We start from the raw sequence: 23,455 nt of genomic DNA, 5'->3' as shown, positions 1-23,455 counted from the left end.
CTACGGAAAGGGGTGTTACATGCATACATAGAGAGAGATATATTCAATCGCGCTTCATTGATCAACCAATCCCTTGAATGATGCTTGCATTATCTCCAGATTTTTTGTGCCTACAAAATACATTAGCTTATGTAAGTCAATGTTAAATTTGCTAGGAAGCCAAATGGATTATAATTCTTTCAAGTGTTCACATAATTTTCAAACTCTTATCCATGTAACTAATGAATTCCTTTTTTCAAAGAGTTAATGGTCAATGGAACAACCGATAGTTTAGTAACTGATGATAGTTCAGGTAGGAAAATGGAACAACTACTTGTTGACCTAGTCAGCCTCGAGGTGTTCAAGTAGGAAAAGGGAACAATGAAACTCGCGAAATGAGAAAACGTACCATGAAATTGCCATATTGGTTTCTCTCCGTTGGTAACAACATCAAACATTATGCGATCTCCTTCCTTTAAGCAATTTGAATCACGAAATTCATGCCATCCGCCTTTAATACATACACAAGTTCCAAAATAACATAACCTTAAATCCCACGACCTTTGCCTTTCATCTCTAACAATCAAATCACGTTTCTTGTTGATGAGATCATTTGCATGAGCAAATTTTTTAGGAATGCGCTGAAATTGTTAACAATCATTTGAACATATTATCGAAACAGTTATTGTAAGCATGATCAGTTTGGCCTAAAAAAAGACTTACCAAGAAATCATTTGAAAGGCAATAAGGTCTAACAGTGCATACAAAACGAGAATAACCAAATGGCTTCGGACTAACTGCTTCACCATAGAGAAATGACTTGTTTGATGACTTGATGTTGGGGCTAGGTTTATCTGTTACACGGTTAATTGCGCACAAATCTCGATAAGCCTCAGTCTCAAACACAAACATTTCACAAGAAATTTAAGGCCTCACCATGAAATTTCCATACAGGTTTTTCTCCGTCAGTAACAACTTCAAACATTCTACGATCTCCCACTTTTAAGCAATTTGCATCACGGAATTCCTTCCATCCACCTACTATATAGATCTCAGAACCATAGGCAGCTAGCCTTAAATTCCACGACCTTTGTCTTTCATCTCGTATAATCAAATCACATGTCTTCACGAAACCATTTGCCAGTGCAAATTTTTTAGGAAGGCGCTGAAGTGATTTACAACCATTGGCAATATATCATCAAACATATCATATGAATCATATTTTTTAAATAAACTCCAATATAAGTTTTGAGACTTACAAAGTAACCATTTGTAAGGCAATATGGTTTAACAGTGAACACGAAATGAGTAGAAACATCTTCCGTATCGAGAAATGCCCTGTTTGAAGACATGATGCAGGGGTTTGGTTTGTCTGTTACATTTGTTAATTTGTAAACAAATCCATATCAAGATAGTATAAACAATATTAACTTGCAAATCCAATATAAATTGTAACTTAATTTCAAGATTAAGGGAACTAACTTGCAAATCCATCAAACTATAAACAAATAGACTCTAAAGAGGTTACCATTGAATTCAAATTTCTTTGAAGTATCTCCTTCTTCTTGTACCTCGTCCTCGTCCTCATCCTCGTCCTGTTCTTGTATTTGCGTACACTCTGCATATTCTCGGTCACAATAAGTTGAATCAAAGATGGAAACCTCAAATTCCATATTTCCTTCATGTCTAAACACCAACATATCTCCCAATTGCACATCATGATCCTCTACAAATTTTTCCCATCCCTCTTCGAATCGATGTTTATTTAGCTTCACTAGACAATTCTTACCAACCCTTCTAAGTATTGCATGTTCATACTGATCATATCCCTTCAGATACTTCAAGAAACCTATAGGAATTTTCTGCATTACAACATAAACTTTAGATTACACTAATTTAGGAGTACATGAAAATGTAGCAACTATCTACCCAAATTATGTTTCTTTTGTGAAACAAAATTCTTCCACCATATTCACTACAACAAACAACTTCTAGCAGCAAAAAATATACACATTAACAAAGAGTGTTAAAGTCTTAATTACCAACATTAGCTAATTGTCACTGGATCCAATGTCGCTATAAGCTTTAGGAGTCATTTACAAAAAGTGTTAATTACCTCTGGAAAAAAAAACATATTTAGCGGCAATTAGGTCATTGTCGTTAATTAAGTGCTGCTAAAATCATTTTTTGACACAGTGATTCTACAGACATAACAACTATGCCTCAGTCACAAACAAGCTTGGAATATCAGCTATATGAATTCCCACTTCTTCCACAAATAATTATACTCCCATCATTTCAATTTGTTTGTCTTAATTTCCTTTTTAGTCCCTTTCAAAATTGACCTTCACGCGGCATGTTTAAGACATAAGATTAAAAGACATTTTGATATATTCTAGGATCTTTGTGGTTTAAGACCATAAAATTCAACCGTTTTTACTTTTTGAAACTCAGTATCAACTAAAAACTAGATAAACAAATTGAAATCGAACTAGTAATTCATATAGTAGATATAAATGAATGATAAAATTGACAAAAAGAGATTACTCACAACACCATTCTTGAAACCTGGTTGAATAGGTTTGAAAAAATGAGGTTTTTTTGGAGGGATTTTCATGGTAATTAAGCCAAGAAAATGCATGCATACAGTGGACAAATGTATAAAGTTCTTTTAAAAAAATAAAATTGTGACTAATATAATTGGTAAGTGGAATTTAGTGGCAGCAAAGGCACTTTTTCCAATTCAGTGGACTGTGTAACATATACTTATGAATGAATACAAATCCCAATCTTGACTCTTCAAGGCTAAATCCTAATCCCAAAGGTTGTCCAAGAGAAGTACAACCGACGGCGTGTCAATTTACTGCCGTTTTAGGGATTCCATAAATTAAATTATTGTCGTCTTTTAAATGGATTAGGCATAAGTATTATGATCGAAATTTTAGAGACACGTCTTAACTAAATTAAGGTATTATTACCTCCTAAATTCATTTTCTTTTTGGCCCATGTAGCAATATCCAAACATCTCTCATGCGCCTCAACTACGTGGAGTCATTGAGTGTGCCACGTAACCCAAAATGTGTGTAAAATTATTTAAAAAAAGAAGAAGTTTGGGTAATAGAACATTAGTTTAGTTAAGATATGTCTCTGAGATTTCAGTCATAATTTAGGAGTTACTTGTGCATTATTCCTTTTTTAAAAGGGCAAACTACATAAATTCATTGTAGTTTCAAATTTTACTTCTTCTATCATATTTCGCGCTTAGGATATATGAGTCTAAATCCATGAGATATATATATTAGTTTAAATTAATTGGTTGTAACTGATTTTCTTAATTAGAGGAGTAATTAAGGATTTTCAGAATACATGGACAATTAATTTTAAAAATTTAAATTAATCAAATCACTAAATATAAGTCGGAAATCACAGTGTATTCATGTTTAATTAATTTCATTTTATTATTCTTTTGAAATAATAAAATTCATTAATATTATTAATTAAAGACAAAAAATATATATATATATATCTTGATAACTAATTTAATTTATTTTATTTTATTTTATTACTCTTAAAATAATAAATTCATTAATTTGATATTATCATTTATCATTATACACATCAACATCAACATATATAAAATAATAAACCTGAATAAATAGATTATAACTATCTATCAATAATTTCGACACTCATATTCAAATACGTAATTACTCATTTATATATTTCCTTATCACATTCATACATTGTGAACGTTCATGAAATTGATTAAAAGAAGTTTATAAGATCAAATTCCAAATTGTGAGATTAATTTTGATACAACTAACAAGTCGAATTGCTTCAATGTTCCACTCTCTTTGCAACCTTTCCAGAAAATTTGCCTGCAAAAAATAACATTATTTTATATAAAAAGTAGTTACAAAATCTTCTAGGGATGTTATAACATTATTTTATATAAAAAGAATAATTACACAATTATGAGAAATGTTAGCAAAAAGAAACTACAATTGTATAGAGATTTATTTTACAATTACCTTACAACTGATCTAATTGTATAAATATAAATATAATTTTTTAGCGCGCAGAATTTAAACTAGACCAAAAAAATATATAGTAATACTTTTGCATGTCATCATATTTTCACTTTAGTGCGGGGTGTAATTCAATTGAGGAGTTGCCGATATCTTTAACCTAGTGATGGGATTGTGGGAGTTCGAATCTCCTCACTATATCCCCTTCTCCAAATCACCTCCCCCCTCAAAAATAAAAATAGTCAGAACATAAAACTTAGACTCGACAAAAATAGATGAAGAACACTTACAATGGAATTGTGCTATAGGTATTTTCCCATTCTTGATGAGTTCAAATTTGTAAGCATCTCCTACTTGAAGTCCATTTTCTTCTCTGAATTTTGTCCATCCATTCATAATTCCAAAATGATGTGACTCCCTCCCAAGCCAAACTGACCAACATCTTTGTGCTTCATTTTTAAGAATCATCTCACACTTTCTATTCGTCAATCCATTTGACTTTGCAAAACCCAATGGAAGATACTACCATAAGAAAAAAACAAATTCCATCATGTAGAACAAGTTAAATAACATATTAAACGCAATTCTACAAGTGGAGTTTGTAGAGTGTGATGTATATGAAGATTTTACTCCTATCTTGTAAAAATACAGTCCACTCTCAACTCAAAATAAATTTCAGTTATCATAAAAAAAAGAAAAAAAAAAGAGGACTTATACAAAAAGAGTTCAAGTTTTGTACACACGCACTTGATGTTTATAACAAATTTAATTTATCAGTTAATTAACCTTGATTAATTAGTAATTATGTATTCTCAATTAAATTTTTAATCACTAAGGTTAATTTTGCAAGGTTAGGTGAAACACTAGGGGTAAGTGTATAACTTTAAGTTACCTACTACAATAATATAATAAGAAAATCAAATAAATTAAGCAACCTACTATAACAGGTTAAATTACACTAACAATGTAAATTCTTTTTTTTCTTTTGAGTGTATATAATTATTTTAACCCAAATAAAATCAGTTTAAATAACTTACCAAAATTGGCTTGCTGATGCAATAAGGTTTGATGGTTGAAACAAAATAAGGATGATCATCATCACCACCAGAAGTTGAAGTAGATGCTTGTGCATTCAGAGGCTTTTTCTTAATGTCTATTTATTTATTATAAAAGAAAAGAGAAATAAACATAACAAGAAAGTGGAATAATTAGGATAAAAAGAAAAATATAACAAGTGGACATGTTTCAAAAACACAAAAATTACGTGACACAACAAACTAAAGTTCTATATTTATTAGAAATAGCGGTAGTTTTTAAAATATTACAAAATATAACGATAGTTTAGGATTTTATAACAGATATACACATGAATATAGTCCAATAAAGATATGTGCACAAATACACTTATATGTGTGGATACAATGTATTTTATTATTGCTACACACATGAATACAGTTATTTACTATAAATATTGCATACACATGAATGCACTTATTTATGGGCGTGAATACAATATATTCATTATAGAGATACTACATACGCATGAATACACTTATTTATGGGCATAAATACGATGTATTCTGCTATGTTATGAAACCAAAATACAAAAAACAACATTTTAGACCAAGATAAGAAAACTTGCCTTGAAACTTGTGCATTGAAGTTCCTCCATTAGTAACAACTTGAAATTTCCATATTGGTGTCTCTCCATTAGTAACAACTTCAAACATTATTCGATCTCTCTTCTTTAGGCAATTATCGACCATGAATTTATACCATCCATCTCTAATATAGACTTCAGTTCTCCAATAACAAAACTTTAAATTCCACGATCTTTGTCTTTCATCTCTTATAATCAAATCGCATTTCGTGTTGTTGAGACCGTTTGAATATGCAAATTGTTTAGGGATATACTGAATGGTGTATACCATTGCACACATAAATGTTAAACATTTCATGTTCTTTGTATTTGCACTAAATATAACTCTAATTAACAAATAAAATAACAATATAAGATAACTTTTGAGTCCTCTCACATTATTTGATATATAGTAAGTTTACCTTTTTGGGGTTTACTAACTAATGTGTACCATAGAGATGTACTTGCAATAATTGCTTATTAAGTTATAAACTTTTGGATCGTTTAGTAGCTGGTTAGAATTATAGACATTAGTTATGCGAGTATTAGTAATGTAGGTATTAGTTATTTCACTTTTTACCCCTGCATAAGATAATAATATAATAATTCCCTCATAACTTATATATGTGTTAGTTATACGGATTTTTAAATTGTAAAAAAAACACCGTCTATAAATTTTATATATAAATAACTTATTTCTTTACCAGCTATTAATCATTGTGTAACTTATACAAAAATTAAATGTATAATTAAGTTACTTCTTTACTAAAAAAACAAACAACCCCAAGGTTGTGTTTTGATATGGAGGAATACTTTTTTCCAGAAAATATTTTTCAATCTTTCCATGACATTCCACATTAATTGTCTCAATCTCAATGCTTCAACACCCCCACCTCCAATCCATCTCTACCCCCATAGTCCCCTACTCCCATCTATGTAGTCCCCGTTTCCTTGCACATTCTTCATAGTGTTTATTTAAATTATATAAAATATTTTTTATTTATTTATTTATCAAGCACAAGAAGATAAACAAGAAATTCACTTATCTTACGAGAAAATATTCTTCAAGATAATATTTTCTTAAGTTCAATGAGTCTTGAGACTTACCAAATAACCTCTTGAAATACAATATTGTGCAATGGTGCACTCAAAATGAGATTGAATAGTAGCAACTTCTGCATGAGAAGAAGTCTTATTTGACAACTTGATGTTGGGCCTTGATTTTTCTGTTACATTAATGTCAAGAAATTAAAAAAATGATGAATAAAATTAAAATATTAGTTTTTGTTATAAAATAAACATCATTTGGTTTCGCCGTACGTTAGTGAATAAGGGCATGTTCGAACCAATTTAATTGAATCTCCTTGACATAAAAAAAAAAAGCTCAAATATATCGACAATAAAACAGATTTATAATTAAGATGAGAAACTTGCCTTGAAACTTCTTCATTGGAGTTTCTTCACGAGTAACAACTCGAAATTTCCATATTGGAGTTTCTCCATTAGTAACGATCTCAAACATTATACGGTCTCCTTCCTTTAAATACTTTTCCACAGCAAATTTACGCCATCCATTTCCAATATAGGTTCGATTACCATAGGAATTTAGCTTTATATTCCACGACTTTTGTCTTTCATCTCTTAAGATCAACGCACACTTCTTGTTGGTGAGACCATATGCAATTGCAAATTGTTGAGGCAGAAACTGAAATGGTGTATATAAATGCAAATAAATATGCTATTAATCTTCAAATTTACACCAAATTTATAACACCAATTAATAAAGGATAAGACACTCATAAGAAAAAAAGATGACGTGAAGATATTGACAAAAAAAAAAAACTAGTACATAGTTTTTTTTATGAGGAAAATGGAATTCTCTCATGAAAAATTCAGATAAAGACAGATACAAAGCGTAAAAAATTCTTTGATGGGTAAAATAGACAAACAAAATTAAATTAAGCTAAAACATTTTTTTCTTTCTTGCAAGAAGGAAAGCACTGAAATTTTGAGGAATGACATTAGTCGAGTTTAAAACTTTACTAAAGTTTTAAAATACGAAAAAGTAAATATATTTGAACTAACTTAATAGAGTTCAACATCTATTATATATAGATAGAAAGTAATTCCAGTCATATATAAATAATGTAATTTTCCACCGACAGAAATTTGAATAAACCTCTAGCCCCAAACTAACTCAACTCATGACGGAGTAAACTACTTACACAAAATAATTCCTATGGTATATATTGCTTTAGCCTAAAAAAAATCTTAAATTGTAATTTTGAGACTTACCATAAAACCTTTCGAAAGACAATATTGTCTAATAATGCATTCAAAATGAGGTTGACCAAAAGACTTGTCATAAGTAGTCTCATCTTTATCCTTGTCCTCGTCCTCATCCTCATCTGAGATAAAAGTTAGAACTTTAATAATATGAAATTTCAAATATTTAGTTTAAAATTAATATTTGTCAAATTTAATTTCAAATACCACATATTTAAAAGTTCAATAATACATGTATGCATAAAATTCAGGCAAAAATGGCTAAACATGGAAAATAAAAAGTTGAAAAAAAAAGTTGAACTTGCCTTGAGACTTCTTCATTGGAGTTTCTCCATGAGTAACAACTCGAAATTTCCATATTGGTGTTTCTCCATTAGTAACAATCTCAAACATTAAACGGTCTCCTTCCTTTAAAAAGTTTTCCTCAGCAAATTTACGCCATCCATCTCCAATATAGACTCGAGTTCGAATATTGCTGGAACTTAGCTTTAAATTCCACGACCTTTGTCTTTCATTTCTTACAATCAACACACACTTCTTGTTGGTGAGACCATTTGCAATTGCAAATTGTTGAGGCAGTATCTGAAATGGTGTATATTATAAGTGCTAATAAACAGTCCATATTCTTCAAATTATAAGGGTTCAACATCTATTCTATATAGATAAAAAAATAATTTCAATATATGATATATAAATAATATAATTTTTCATCCGTAGAAGTTCAGATAAACCCCTAGTCCTAAGTTAGCTCCGCTCATAACAAAGTAATACTACTTACACAAAATAATTCATATGGTATTACTTTAGCCTAAAAATTCTTAAAAGAGTAATTTTGAAACTTACCATAAAACCTTTCGAAAGGCAATATGGTCTAACAATGCATTCAAAATGAGGTTGACCAAAAGACTTGTCATCATGAGTAGTCCCTTCCTCTTCCTCGTCCTCATCCTCATCCTCGTAAAGATACTCTACGTATTCTCTATCACAATGACTTGAATCAAAGATGGAAACTTCAAATTCCATATCTCCTTCATATTTGAAAATCAACAAATCTCCTAATTGCAAATCATGTTCCTCTACAAACTCTTTCCAATTACCCTTTTCTAATCGTCGATCATTCACTTTCACTAACCATTTTTTACCCTTCCTTCTCAATATTGCATGTTCATTTTGATCATGTCTCTTCAAATACTTCAAGAAACCTATAGGAATTTTCTACAACATAACAAATAAATATTAGTAATTTAAATTAAAATAAATTATTCATAAGAGATGATATATTTAAAGAATTACTACTTACAAGTCCATTTTTGAATCCTGGTAGAATTGGTTTGAAAAAATGAGGTTTCTTGGGAGGGACTTTCATGTGTGTTCTTTTTTGTTTTTCCTTAGAAAAAAAATGAATGAATTTAGTCGAAGGGAAAGTTTTATTAATAGAAGTATTCACTCCGATTTATAATTTATCTGTCTTATTTTCATTTTTAATTCTTTATAAGAAGTATGTCTTTTTCTTTTAAGCAATTTTTTAATCTATTTTATCACCTGATATATTTATCTTATTTTCATTTTTAATTCTTTATAAGAAGTATGTCTTTTTCTTTTAAGCAATTTTTTAATCTATTTTATCACCTGATATATTTAAAATTATTAGATTTAAAAATATTTTAATATATTTTATTTATCTTAAATTTAATGTCTAATTTCCTTAAATTTTATGTTATATATATATATATATATATATATATATATATATATATATATATTCTCCGTTTTAAATTATTTGTCTGATTTTTAATAATAGGCAAGCTGCTTTTCGTATTCTGAGAGGACTGTGTCATCCAATGCTAATAAATAATGGTGTACATCAATATTGCAATAAAATGTTACCATGTTTAGTGACTCTCCCTCTTCCCTGCTCGTTTTATTTTAAGTTACTTTTTCCGTCTCATATTAGATGGTAGAGCATAGTAAGAAAATATCATTTCCTCCGTCTTATTTTATGCAAGGTAGTTTGACTCAACATGAAATTTAAGAAAGAAAGGAAGATTTTTAAAATTTGTGGTCCAAAATGAATGTTAGAAATTTGTGTGATTGTAAATCATTTCATTAAGGGTAAAATAGACATTTTAGTTAAATTGTTATTTAATATGGAAATGTGTCATTCTTTTTTAGACTAACCAAAAATGAATGTAAGTCACATAAATTAGGACAAAGGGAGTATGTTTTATAGTATATTATTAATATCTTATTTAGTATTATTTTTAATTTATATATAATTAGTTATATATTATATTGTGTATTAGTAATACAATTCCTCCCAAGATATTTTTATTTTACAAAGCTAAAGAACGTAGATGATTTTTTTATTGATAAATATTTTATCCTATATTGTGTGCCAGAATATTTAATTTTTTTGTTGTACTACAAAACGTGTTTTATTTATTATACTACATATTTAAAATTTAAAATTACAAATTTGATTGTTTTTTCTTATTTTCTTAAATTTCTTCATGTCTAATCAAACTTAAATACATAAAATAAAAAGTTATTATTAGATTAAGAAGAGAAGAAAAAGTTATTATTAGATTAAGAAGAGCAGAGTTTATCTCTTTGAATGGCGTGTAAAATTAATAATTGATCCTTCGACGTTTGATCAAGAGTTAAGTTATTTATACATTAAATATGATATAAAATCCAACACATCTAGTACATTATTCGATAAGCAATTAAAAGATTTACATAACTAATACTATAATACTTTTTCTGTCCTTAATTATTTATCCACTTTTTCTTTTTTAGTTGTCTTTAATTACTTGTCCATTTTGACAAATCAAGAAAGAACAAATTTTTTTACCTATTATACCATCAATTAATACTTTGACAAATGTAGAACTTCTTGAAACTCTTAAATTTTTAATTCATTCATTTCATAATTAATAAGGGTAAAATAGTAAATTCATTATATCAATTATTATTTTTTTAATAGGTGTACAAATTTAAAAATAGACACATAAACGAAGAAAGTATAAATTCTAAGAAAATGCATTATTAACCCTGAGGGGTAGCTCAGCTGGTAAAGGCCTGGGACAAAGTCCTTCAGGTCGCCGGTTCGAGCCCCAGCAGGGCCACTGGAGGCATTACAAATCGGCCGCGTCTCCAGGGCCCCGTGGAACTAACCGTGGTGGACCCGCCTTGAAACAGCGGGACCCGATGGATACAGCTAGTCGGGTTCACAAAGCGACGCCCGGAAACCACGGTAAAAAAAAAAAAAAAAAAAAAAATGCATTATTTTATATAAGAAAAGTTAAAATAACTAATAGCTCTAGCCCCAGGCTAAACTGTCTCCTTAATTTAAAAATATGTGATGTGCTGTATATTTTTAGAAATGATATATACTCCTTCTGTTTCTATTTATATGTCACAATTTTTTTATTTTAAATGTATTAAAAATTAAGTAAGTTTACTATTTTATTTTTATTTAATTTTTTTTAAGTCAATTTTTTCATTAATGAATAGGAATTAATTTATTTTGATTAATTAATTTAACCATGAATATAAATTATTCACCTAGTTTTTCTATATTGGTCAAATATATATTTTCAAGGATAATATAAGAAAAATATTATAATTTGTTTTACGACTAATATTCAATATCAATATTAGAGCTTAATTATTTTAAATATGAGCCGCCTAAAGCCTCATTTGACAAAAAATGCTCCCTATTAAAAAAAAAATTCATACTTAAAACTTAAACCGATCGTGATAAGGATAATTATAGGCTCTCTATATAGATGTTAATTATTTGATTTTGTAGGGAGGACAGTACGTTACGTATTCCAAAGGCAACTTTCCAGAAGTAGAAAGTTGACACCTTTTCAATCAGACAAAGGACAGAGAAATTTATAATTATGACTTTATACTATATATATAAAAAATATATATATATATATACCCTTTAATTTTGCACTTTCAAAGTCGTTTGATTAAAAATAAGTTATCTTGAGATTAATTATCTAAGAGATCAAACCTAAAATAGTAAAGTCATAGTTTAGCATATCTAAGAGTAAATTGGTACTGAGCTCGACAATTCTGAACGGAAATGAGTATATAGAAATATTTGATCACTTGATAGGTGACACCTTGGTTTAGGATAAAATCTCATATCGATAAAATATAATAGATATATTAGATATGCATAAATAAGCAAGTCTTACATCTTATTAGCGTGTTTTAAAGTTGTGCGGACCTACCTATTGGAAACAATATCACTCAAAAGTGGACCCACATGTATAGGTAAGGTTGAACGTGCACCAACTAACTTCGAAAAAAATTATGTATATTCATCTTCAAAAATTGACAGAAACTAAAATATGGAGTAATTAACAGTGCACCAATGGGCAGCATAAAAATGCACTTAGGTCGTTAGTACAAACCAAAGAACCTACCCGTAGCTTGCTAGGTTCTATCCCGGCTAGAACCTCATATTATATCAAAGTAAAGTACGATTGTCATGGAAAGTTTCGCCAACACCTAACTTAAGTTAATATTGGTGCAATTTTTAAATCCTGAATTCGCATCTGATATCGTTAAGAGGCCGAGCCATTATAGATAATATTAGAGTCACTCATGTGTCAACTTTATTGATGGTTCATTACAACCCAATAATTTCGGCCAAAACATTAGAGTATTAGTTTTAAGAAATTCACTTAATAAATATCTAAATTCTAATAAATACTTTTTTCTAAAATTCAAAACTAATAAACTCAGAATTTTAAATCGTCAACTAATATATATGTCCCCTGAATATGAAAAGCCGCATTTTAATTCCATCAATAATAGTAAACTTTCTAACTTTCCTTACAAGTTACAATTATATATAATTCCCCCCTCCAATATTATTCTTACATTTAAATCTTCTCTAAAATAAGAAAACATTTTCTACAATAATTACATATTTTTGGTTTTCCATGGAAATCCCTCCAAAGAAACCTCACTTTTTCAAACCCATTCTACCAGGTTTCAAGAATGGCCTTGTAAGTAACACTAAAAAAAATGTATTTACTTCGTCAGATACATGTATTCGAAATAATATTTTTCTTGTTTCAACATGTAATTAGCACCAATAATAGTATGCTTTATGTATTTAGCAATATATGTATAATCTTATAATGAACATTGTCTAATTGATTAATTTGTTGTACTATAGAAAATTCCTATAGGTTTTTTGAAGTATCTCAAGGGACATGATCAACATGAACATGCAATATTGACAAGAGGTGGTAAGAAGTGGTTGGTGAAGGCGAACGGGCGGCGATTAGAGGAGGGTAGTTGGAAAGAGTTTGTAGAGGAACTTAATTTGAAATTGGGAGATGTTTTAGTGTTCAAACATGAAGGAGATATGAAATTTGATGTGTCCATTTTCGATTCGAGTCATCATTGTGACAAAGAGTATGCAAAGTACGAGGACGAGGATGAGGATGAAGATGAGAATGTTACTCATGACAAGCATTTAAGTCGATCATATTTTGAATGCACTATTAGACAATATTGCCTTTCGAAAGGTTTCATGGTAAGTTTCTGTTGATGTAATATACCACAAATATAATAAATTACAGTTGAACTGTTAAGTTAACTGATGTGTGTAATTGGCTATACACCATGTTAGTGGATTCCAAAACATTTTGCAGTTGTAAATGGTTTCCTCAAGGGAAACAAGAAGTATGGTTTGATTATAATTGATGAAACACAAACAAAATTGTGGAACTTAATGCTAAAGTCTTGCAACACTAAAGTTTATGTTGCGGATGGATGGGGAAAATTCAGTGCTGATAATTGCTTAAAAGAAGGAGATCGTATAATGTTTGAGGTTGTTACTAATGGAGAGACACCAATATGGAGATCTCGAGTTACTAGTAATGCAGAAACTCCGATAAGTAAGTTTCAAGGCAAGTTTCTCATCTTATAGTTAACTAGTACTCCTTCCGTCCTATTTTATGTGATGGTATTACTATTTGGAGAGTCGAATAGTTTTTTCTTTGAATTTCATCCTGTTTTCAGGCAAGGGGTTCTCTAATAAAGAAGCTGCTAAGGACATGGATCTCAGTGACTCTCATTTCATTTGTACTATTAGACCTTATTGCCTTTCAAAGCATTTTCTGGTAAGTTCACAAGTACATTATATTTTGATTATTGCGTTGCAAAAGAGGCATAATACATAAATAAACACTCAAATTTGGCCTCAGCTGACAAGTAAACACACTCCTCCAACTTTGAGTATGCACTCAACTCGTCTCTATTATATCAGTTGAATACTCCAGCTTACAAAATGATCATCTAGACACCTCTAAAATTTAGTGTCATGTCAGCCAGCGTTGGGTCGAGTGTCCATGAGTTGGAGTGTTTAGTTGTCAGTTGAGTTACTTGCCAGCTGAGGTCAAGTTTGGTTGTTTGTTCAAGTATTAGGCCAAAAATAGAGAACGAACACAAAATGATGAACTCATTTACATTTACATTTCTTTGATCATTCAGAAGTGTAAAACACAGATACATTTTGATTGTTTATATGTCTACTGTTTCAGTGTATTCCAAAACAATTCGCAGTAAAAAACAGACTCAACGACAGGAAATATAAGATAATAGTGATGGACAAGCAACGATCATGGACGTTTAATGTGTATACAAACAGCCAATACACCTACATTGGAAGTGGATGGCGCGAATTCTGCATTACAAATTGCTTAAAGGAAGGAGACCGTTTAATGTTTGAGATCATTTCCAAGGGAGAAACACCTATCTTTAGAATTCATGGCAAGTTTCTCTTAAAATTTCATCCTGTTTACTTATTTCCTTCTTTAAATTGAGGGGAAAAGGTCTAATTTACTCCTTAACTTTTTGCCTGATATATCCCTCCTTACAAAAGTGTATATATGAGCCACTTTTATAACAATGGGTATATTAGTTCTAAATCGTCAAGTTGAGGATGTATATCAGGTTCTTTTCCCTTCAACTTAGTGTAGTTTCTTTGATTTTGGTTATAAATTTCATCTTATGACATTGTTGTTTCAATTAATAAAACTAGATTTGAGAGGAAGTTCATCCCTCCAGACTGAAGTAAAGAAGAAAAAATCGAATGCTAAAAGAAAGTTAATGCCACAAGTAGCTGCTTCAACATCTGTTGATGCCAACTCTCATTTTATATCTACTATTAAACCTTACACCATTAACAATCCTGTTTTGGTAAGAGTGATTTATAACATATTTTAGTTTTGTATAATATGTGTGGTAACGCGTATTGATTTGTATATTGAGATAAATCTTAGCAGTATCTTCCCCTGGATTTTGTAAAATCAAATGGCTTGATGAGGAGACGTGAGATGATTCTTATCAATGAAAAACGAAGATCATGGTCAGTGTGGCTAGGGAAAACAGGACATCACTTTGCAATTAAAAGGGGATGGACACAGTTTAGAAATGCAAATGGTATTCAAGTTGGAGATACTTACAAGTTTGAACTCACCAACAATGGCACAATACCTATAGTTCATTTCCATTGTGAGTACTTTTTTTATGACCTAATTATACTATGTATGTGTTATACAATTCAGTGTCAAAATTGAGTCTATGTTTTGTTTTGAAAATTTGTAGGTAAATATTCTGGGAATTAAGGATGCCAAGCCAATTCACAAGGAAACTTAATGTTTTTTGAATGACAAATGGTCGAAGATCATAAGATTCAAAAGTTTTCTATAGGCAGTCTGGAATCTCTCTGGTCTATTTTCCTTTTGTAGTTTTGATTAGCTTGTAAGTTGTTTTATGAACGATACAAACTTAGTTTATTACGCCTTTTCGTTTTAAATAATCTTGTGTATATAAAAAAAAATTTAAGTATAAACCAATATTACATGTCTATTTTAAATGAAAAAAATTATTTATCTGTATTATTATAAATATTTATTTCAATTTATAAAATGAAGAGAAGAATGGTAGGTATAGTACAGGATATAGGATGTGTGGGTTTAACCGTTAATTTCTATCCAAAAATGAACCGAAGGATAAATTGTCATTTTTAGGATAATTGGAAGAAAAAACACTTTGAATATCTTATTTTAATTAGTCAATAATTTGTTAATCAAACAATTTTTTGAAATAAGGCCCCCTAAACATCATTTATTTATTCTTTTTTTGTTTGACCATAAAAAAATCAGAATTGACTGATTCAAACTTTATCCCAAATTTAGGTCACTCATTTATGGCTCATTAAGGGAGTTTCACCACCTATAATACTATAACATCAAATTAATTGTATTGATTTTTTCTTATATATATGTGTATAACTAAATCAATAAAAATTTGCCTTTTAGGTTTTCTCGATTTTTTTTTTGGAATTTTTTGATGGTTCAATGTGAAGTATTTTACATTAAATTTTGTTTATATTTTTGTAAAATATGATGTGAATGTTACTATTTGTTACGGTCATACTTAGGTTCTGTTAATTGTAATCAATTACATGCAAAATCATCAATCACAACGATCATGATTAATGAAAGTAGAAAATTTTCATATATTATACATCGACAACTATTACATGTAGAGGTTGAACTCTTTCTAACTTTATAAACACAATTTATTCATTGTTTGATTAAAATGTATTGATTGCTGTTACCAAAAAAAAAAAGACATTATAAGTATATTAGTTGCATATTTGCATTTAATTTAAGTAAGTTAATATATATGAACAGAAAAAATATTTAATTTTGGTTCGGACTTTATTTAAGTTAATTTGTACAAATAATTGGATAAAATTATAAGCCCAAACATATTGTTAAAATGTTAAAGAAACAAAATATTCTGAAAACATTTACAAGGAAAAGTGTGTATTCTTATTCTTAGATATTAGTGAAGGTTATCCGAAGGTTCGGTTCGATTTATATACTTTAACAATTTGGTTAATTATTTAAAACGAGAAAACTATTGAAAACATTTTTGAACAAGGCAAATTATTCATTTTATTTTTCAACTATTGATGGACACTAACTAAACTTAAATATAATTTCAATCTGATATAGCAAGTGGTCTCAAACTCTCGTAAAAGTCGAAAGAATTACTCAAACACTAATCACATTGAATGCTATTGGTGCTGTCAACGGAGAATACAGTTAGCAGGCGGTGACACAAACTACACGAAAGTTGTCCTTTTTTCTGAAAATTTATCCATCACAGAGATGCACGGAGGAAGAGAAGGAACAAAATCGAACATTCTTTCAATTCGTCTCCATTTTTGTAAAACTATTCCTCGATTAAGGATGAATCGAAACAGATGTTTTCGATATCTATAATTCAATAACATTTTTTTTTGATTTAAATTATCGATTATGATTCGATTTTGAACACACAGATTCTGTTTATTTCAATTTTCATCAACAATTACAAGGCATAGAAGGAAGATCGGAGGCTTTAGCATAAGCCGTCAACGGCGATTTCTTAAAAACCCGACTCCCGAAGACCAAAAACCCTAACGTATGGCCGGCAATCGCCGCCAGAAAAATACCGCCATTGAAGGACATCACAGAAAGCATAACTAAATAAGCCAATCCAATTCTGATTCCGTACAAAGCCGTCTGAATCAACCCAGCCGTCACATGATTTGCACTCTCTTTAATGTAATTTGAGTGAGATAGCCACTCGACGAAGAAAGCAAGCAGAAAAACGACGAAAAGTGCGAAAACGTACATACCGATGTTGTTGTAACCAGGCCAACCGGAGAAGAGAATTTCGGCGTTTTTTCCCCAGAAAAACGTCATGTGCATCATCATGTGGTGGTTGTTCACGGCGGCATCTGGTGCCGGCGGCGCCATATCTCCGTGCATATTCATAGCGCCGTTCATCTCTGCAAATTGAATCGTCTCTGTTTTGAATTTTCTTCCAAATTGGAGTGTGAAATGTGTGATGGAGGAGGTGCGTACATGTTTTAGATAAGCCAAATTTTGATAGAAACAGTTCAGTAAAAATCAATGTTCGTTTAGTACTCCAAGGAAAGTATAATTTTACAGAACGATTCAGTGAGGTGTAAGATATAATAATCTCAAAATAAAATATAAAATTAATTTTATTTTACGTCTAATTAGAGGTATTAGATAATTCTTAGTTTATTGTTTTTGCTATAGTGATAAAGTAATGTTAGATAAATTAATATAATATAACCTTGACCATTAAAATTTAAATAAAACACAGCGAAATTCACGATGGACGGACTTGATTTATCCTTTCCAAAAGGTAGATTTATTTATTTTTGATAAAATAAAAGGGTTTCAATATATATTAATTAAGAATTATGTACAATGGAAAACACGTGGCCCCACTTCTTCACATGGTAAACACGTGTCTCACTGATTAATCAATAATTCATTCGTTTCTATTTATATGTTACTCCTATTTTATATTTCACTTCTCTTAAAAATTAGGTAAATTTATCATTGTATTTTTATTAAGTTATTTCTTGAATCAAGTTTTCAATAAATAAACATAAATTAATTTATTTTGATTAATTAAATTGATCAAAACCTGACTTAATTATTTAATTTTTCTATGTTGTTTAAATACATATTGTTAACTAATAACTCGTAACAAAAATAGAAAGAATAATATCATTTATGCATTGATTTTGTAAAATGACAAATACTACCTCCGTCCAACAATAGTTGTCTAATAAAGTAGAGTATTACTTTGAAATGCCCAACAATATTTGTCCACTTTATGAAATCAATAAATAATAATTTAAGACATTGTATTTATTATATTCAAAGGGTGATACAGAAAAATTGTCCTTCTAATTATAGTTTTTCTAAGAAGTGTACAAAATCAACAGTGGACAAGTATTGTTGGATAGATAAAGTGAAAAATCTATTATTAATAAAAAGGTGAAAGTAAAATGAAACGGAGAAAGTAAACTAAGATGGTACGACACATCATACAACATATTTAGCAAAATGTTGTCACTTTGACTCTCCTAAAATGTTGCCGCACTTGTACTAGATCTACCAGAAATGCATTACTGTTAGAGGATACGACAAGTACGCATCGACAATTTTGAAGAGTCTAAACAACGCATAGGCAAAATGTACAAGATCCAAAAACATTACATTCACTTGCTTCAGTGCTTGCCCATCACCAACTGCTTCATATTATCTTGTCAATTGGTTTGTGTGATGCTTGGCATCCTTCCTAGAAATTTTACCTATAGTTTTCAAAACAAAATTAATAAGGGAAGCTAATGTGGTGATTGAAACACAATAGAAAACAAATGATAATAGATATCAAACTCAAGATAATACATGTATAAAACTAATACTACGACAGACACGGTGCTCCCAGACTCCCACCAAGCCTAAACCCACCAAAAAGCTAGTCAAAACCTCAACTACCTACTGACCTTATACCCTAATCCGCATCATCCATACCTTCCCATGTCCTATCTAATCACTTCTTCGGCCTACCTCTACCTCTCCCCATACCCACTATATCCAACCTCTCGCACCTCCTCACTAGGGCATCTACACATCTCCGAAGAAATTGAACGAAAAGGAATTATGTTCTCTTAGAATGCAAAGTGCTTTCGACTATTCAAGTAAAAGTTGCTTAAATGAGGAAACTTACCATTATATTTCCATGTTGCTTTTTCGCCATTAGAAACAATCTCAAACATTATGCAATCTCCTTCCTTTAAGCAATTTGCATCACGGAAGTCACGCCATCCACTCTTGATACATACACTATTGCCAAAAGAACGTAACTTAACGTTCCACGACCTTTCCCTTATATCATCTCTAATAATCAAATCACATTTCTTGTTGATGAGACCATTTGCAAGAGCAATATTTGTCGGAATGTACTGAAACGGTTTATAAATCAATTACACATATCAAAGAGTGGTATACTTCATATCTACACCAAGAAACAAAGAGGGGAAAAAACGATATTCTTGAAAGGACTTCTTGAAGTACATTTTCGACTTACCAAGAAGTCATTGACGAGGCAATAGGGTCTAACAATGCATACAAAATGAGACTGACCAAAAGGCCTGTGCTTGGCCGTTCCTGCACAGGAAAATGCATGACTTGTTATGGATTCTAATTTGTGTCATGGTACATATAACAAAGAAATAATGTTGTTATATAAATAAGAGGTAGCTTAAATGAGAAAACTTGCCATAAAATTTCCATATTGGTTTCTCTCCGTTAGTAACGACCTCAAACATCATGCCATCTCCCTCCTTCAAGTCATTTTCAACACGAAATTTACGCCATCCCTTTGCAATATAGACTCCATAACCATAGGTATCAATCCTTAAATTCCATGATCTTTGTCTTTCATCTCTAATAACCAAACCACATTTTTTATTGATGAGTCCGTTTGCCCGAGCAAATCCTCTAGGAAGACGCTGAAATGGTTTATAAGTTATAGCAATTTGCACATATATATCATCAGCTTCATGTTTCCGCTGTATCATTACTCCAATAAACAAAGAAAATGACGCAGATGTTTTCTTTACGAACTCACAAAGTAATTTCTTGAAAGGCAATACGGCCTGACAATGCACTCAAGATGAGATTGACCAAATGAGCTGCAAGTAGCAAATTCTTCCTTCGGAAAAGCCTTTCTTGTTGACACAATGTTGGGGTTTGGTTTGCCTGTGACAGAGTAATTGTGATAAATTCACGTCGAGTAATCAAACATGAAAAAACTATAACAATTAGGGGTCGTTCGATTGGGTGTATAAGAATAGTACTGAATAAGATTTATTAGTAATACTGAGATTAGTTATGCTTACATTACTTTTTTATCGATTATTTGGTTTATTAGTATAGTTGTTTACGAAGAACATGTTTTACAGTATGGAGAACCAAACACCAAATAGTTTTGTCGAAGATGCAATATAATGTCATGGTATATTGTACATAACAAAGAAAAAAGGATCATCGACAAAAAAGAAGAGGTTTTAATCTGAAAAACTTACCGCGAAATTTCCATATTGGTTTTTCTCCATTAGCAATAACCTCAAACATCATATAATCTCCCGCGTTTAAGTCATTCCCAACGCGGAACTCACGCCATCCACCTAATAGATGGACTCTACAATCGTGGGTAGCTAGCCTTAAGTTCCATGATCTTTGTCTTTCATCTCTGATAATCACATCACATTTCTTGTTGAAGAGACCGTTTTCCATTGCAAAGTGTTTAGGAAGGCGCTGAAATGGTATATAACAATTTGAACATATGAATATGATTATACGCTTCATACGTTTGCTGTAAACAACTCCAATTTGGTAGTTTTGAGACTTACCAAGTAACTATGTGTAACGCAATATGGTTTGACGATGCACTCAAAATGAGATCGACTGCAAGGGTTGTAAGTATCAGCTTCTGCACAGGGGAACGCCTCGCCTGATGACATGATGCAGAGGTTCGATTTTCCTATTACATTGTTAGTCATAGAGAAATCCATGTCAAGAAAATTAAATATGACAAAAATTACCACAATCAAAACATGAATAGCACGTAATTGTCCACCCCATTACAATGTGTAAATGTTGAACCTCTTTTAACTTCTTCGTGTGTTTACTTTTCATATTTTGAATCCGTTAGTGAGTAAAGATCCTGGTTACGCCACTGGACACAACTAGTTAAGATTAAGGGATTCCAAAGATGTTACCTTTGAATTCAAATTTCTTGCAAGTTTCTTCAACATTACTGAATCCCGCTTCTTGTTGAAGATACTCTGCATATTCTCTGTCACAATGACTCGAATCGAAGATGGAAACTTCAAATTCCATGTCTCCTTCATGTCTAAACACCAACATGTCTCCCAATTGCAAATCATTCTCCTTAGCAAACTCTTTCCAACCCTCTTCTAATCGCCAGCCGTTCAACATCACCAACCACGTTTTACCCGCCCTTCTCAGTAGTGCATGTTCATGTTGATCATGTCCCTTCAGATACTTCAAGAAACCTATAGGAATTTTCTGCAGTACTAAACAAACTTAACAACAACCACAACAATAACATACCCAGTGTAAGGCTCTATGGAGCGTAGAGTGTACATAGACCTTATCTAGGGTGGCAAAATCAAATCCAACCTGCCCAACCCGTTTAAGTTTGGACGGGTTAATAACCCACTCATTTAGTAGCTCAACCCATTAAAAATAACCCGAATTGGCTCATGAGAAATGTTGTCAAAATATTTTTAAAAAGCTTTTTCTTCAATTTGATATGTTATATATAGTCGTAATAAAGAAAAATAGTAATTATATTAGGTAATAACATAGTTTAAAAGAAAATATAAAACAATTAAGCTTAGTAAAACTTGAGTTGGGTTTGAGTCTTGACCCGTTATATAACTCATTGCCCCGCCCAAATTCGACCCAACCCACCAAATTACCACCCCTAACCTTATCCCTACCTAGGTAAATATTGGTTGTTCCACCGTAACACAAACATGCCCCAAATAAATCTGAATTTCAATTAATCTGTCCTACTTTCCTTTTTAGTCCGTGTTAAAAAGATTATTTTTTTAACAAATTTTTTAATTTCAACATTTTACCTGACATGTTTAATACTACAAAATTAAAGGACAATTTGGTAAATTTGACATATATTTAATTTAAGACAACAAAATTCAAAAAATTCTCTTCACTTCATTTAATTTCGTGTCAAGTCAAAATATGACAAACAAATTGAAACAAACCATTACTATTATGCTTTTGTTTAGGACCTGAAATTGTACTAATTTTCTACCCAATTAAACAATTATAAAATGCTTAAAAGAACTATAGCTTTCAAATTTTAGTGTTTTTTTTTTTTGCCTTTTCTGGAATAAATTCTTCCATCTCCACAACATCATACAAGAAACATATAGTAAATAAAAGAAATATTAGAAAAAAAATAAACTTAAAAGGATTACTTACAAGACCATGCTTGAAACCTTTTTGAATGGGTTTGAAAAATTGAGGTTTTTTTGGAGGAATTTTCATGGCAATCAACAAAATGCCTCTTTCTGTTTTGCAATTCACATTTAAGAAAAATCACTAAATTTTCAACAATTTAATGAAATTTCAACTTATAATGGAATTGTTGACAACTTTTCAAGGCAGTGTAGACTGTGAAAGCATATGACAATTTGCAGCTTCCCAAAGAGAAATTTGAACACATGGAAAGTTGTGTGGGTCCATTTGTTTATCATTTTCCTCAAAATATACAATTAAATTTATTTTAAAAGGTTAATATCTTGATTAGATCTCATATATACAACCTACTCTCTCGGTTTATTTTTACTTGTTATTGTTTGACTTGACATATTTATTAATTTAGACATTTTACAATACTATCCCTATTAGTTGATGTTAATATTAGATATTGAAAAATGATTTGTAGAGTAGTATTTAATGCTAATTGCAAAACATGAAAAAAAAAAAATTATCTTTTCTTGATATTTCAAATTTGACAAGAAAAATGAAAATTTATTAGTGAC

The 23,455-nt window shown here is 30.6% G+C and overlaps 6 protein-coding genes across 6 annotated transcripts; 1 reads left to right on the top strand and 5 right to left on the bottom strand.

Annotated features, from left to right (window-relative positions):
- Window positions 1-54: 54 nt before the first annotated feature.
- LOC125814358 (B3 domain-containing protein REM14-like) lies at window positions 55-1,331 on the bottom strand. The gene is made up of 5 exons (XM_049493816.1): window positions 1,239-1,331; window positions 916-1,144; window positions 703-833; window positions 389-620; window positions 55-110 (listed from the first exon to the last, which is right to left on the bottom strand). The coding sequence occupies exons 1-5, from the start codon at window positions 1,329-1,331 to the stop codon at window positions 55-57; spliced, it is 741 nt and encodes a 246-aa protein (XP_049349773.1).
- A 141-nt stretch (window positions 1,332-1,472) lies between these two features.
- LOC125814357 (B3 domain-containing protein REM5-like) lies at window positions 1,473-2,596 on the bottom strand. Its single transcript, XM_049493815.1, has 2 exons — window positions 2,531-2,596; window positions 1,473-1,841 (listed from the first exon to the last, which is right to left on the bottom strand). The coding sequence occupies exons 1-2, from the start codon at window positions 2,594-2,596 to the stop codon at window positions 1,473-1,475; spliced, it is 435 nt and encodes a 144-aa protein (XP_049349772.1).
- A 1,220-nt stretch (window positions 2,597-3,816) lies between these two features.
- Window positions 3,817-9,298, bottom strand: LOC125814356 (B3 domain-containing protein REM17-like). Its single transcript, XM_049493814.1, has 8 exons — window positions 9,233-9,298; window positions 8,776-9,147; window positions 8,238-8,514; window positions 7,942-8,054; window positions 7,081-7,351; window positions 5,045-5,160; window positions 4,298-4,529; window positions 3,817-3,857 (listed from the first exon to the last, which is right to left on the bottom strand). The coding sequence occupies exons 1-8, from the start codon at window positions 9,296-9,298 to the stop codon at window positions 3,817-3,819; spliced, it is 1,488 nt and encodes a 495-aa protein (XP_049349771.1).
- A 3,600-nt stretch (window positions 9,299-12,898) lies between these two features.
- LOC125814354 (B3 domain-containing protein REM14-like) lies at window positions 12,899-15,618 on the top strand. The gene is made up of 8 exons (XM_049493813.1): window positions 12,899-12,965; window positions 13,139-13,501; window positions 13,598-13,877; window positions 13,990-14,090; window positions 14,511-14,739; window positions 15,011-15,168; window positions 15,255-15,483; window positions 15,577-15,618. Exons 1-8 carry the CDS (start codon window positions 12,900-12,902, stop codon window positions 15,594-15,596), a joined length of 1,446 nt encoding a protein of 481 aa, XP_049349770.1. The 5' UTR covers window position 12,899; the 3' UTR covers window positions 15,597-15,618.
- Window positions 15,619-17,335: 1,717 nt separating this feature from the next.
- LOC125814703 (copper transporter 6-like) lies at window positions 17,336-17,914 on the bottom strand. The gene has a single exon (XM_049494175.1). It carries the CDS (start codon window positions 17,814-17,816, stop codon window positions 17,349-17,351), a length of 468 nt encoding a protein of 155 aa, XP_049350132.1. The 5' UTR covers window positions 17,817-17,914; the 3' UTR covers window positions 17,336-17,348.
- A 1,128-nt stretch (window positions 17,915-19,042) lies between these two features.
- On the bottom strand, window positions 19,043-22,983 carry LOC125814702 (putative B3 domain-containing protein REM15). Its single transcript, XM_049494174.1, has 9 exons — window positions 22,893-22,983; window positions 21,641-21,950; window positions 21,272-21,402; window positions 20,945-21,176; window positions 20,488-20,618; window positions 20,119-20,368; window positions 19,945-20,024; window positions 19,585-19,819; window positions 19,043-19,165 (listed from the first exon to the last, which is right to left on the bottom strand). The coding sequence occupies exons 1-9, from the start codon at window positions 22,956-22,958 to the stop codon at window positions 19,113-19,115; spliced, it is 1,488 nt and encodes a 495-aa protein (XP_049350131.1). The 5' UTR covers window positions 22,959-22,983; the 3' UTR covers window positions 19,043-19,112.
- Between the last annotated feature and the right edge of the window lie 472 nt (window positions 22,984-23,455).

Source organism: Solanum verrucosum, unplaced genomic scaffold, assembly GCF_900185275.1.
Source record: "Solanum verrucosum unplaced genomic scaffold, falcon-dt-bn FXZP01000268.1, whole genome shotgun sequence".
NCBI lineage: Eukaryota > Viridiplantae > Streptophyta > Magnoliopsida > Solanales > Solanaceae > Solanum > Solanum verrucosum.
The sequence above is the reverse complement of the archived record's forward strand: the minus strand, read 5'-3'. Positions and strand labels throughout refer to the sequence as shown.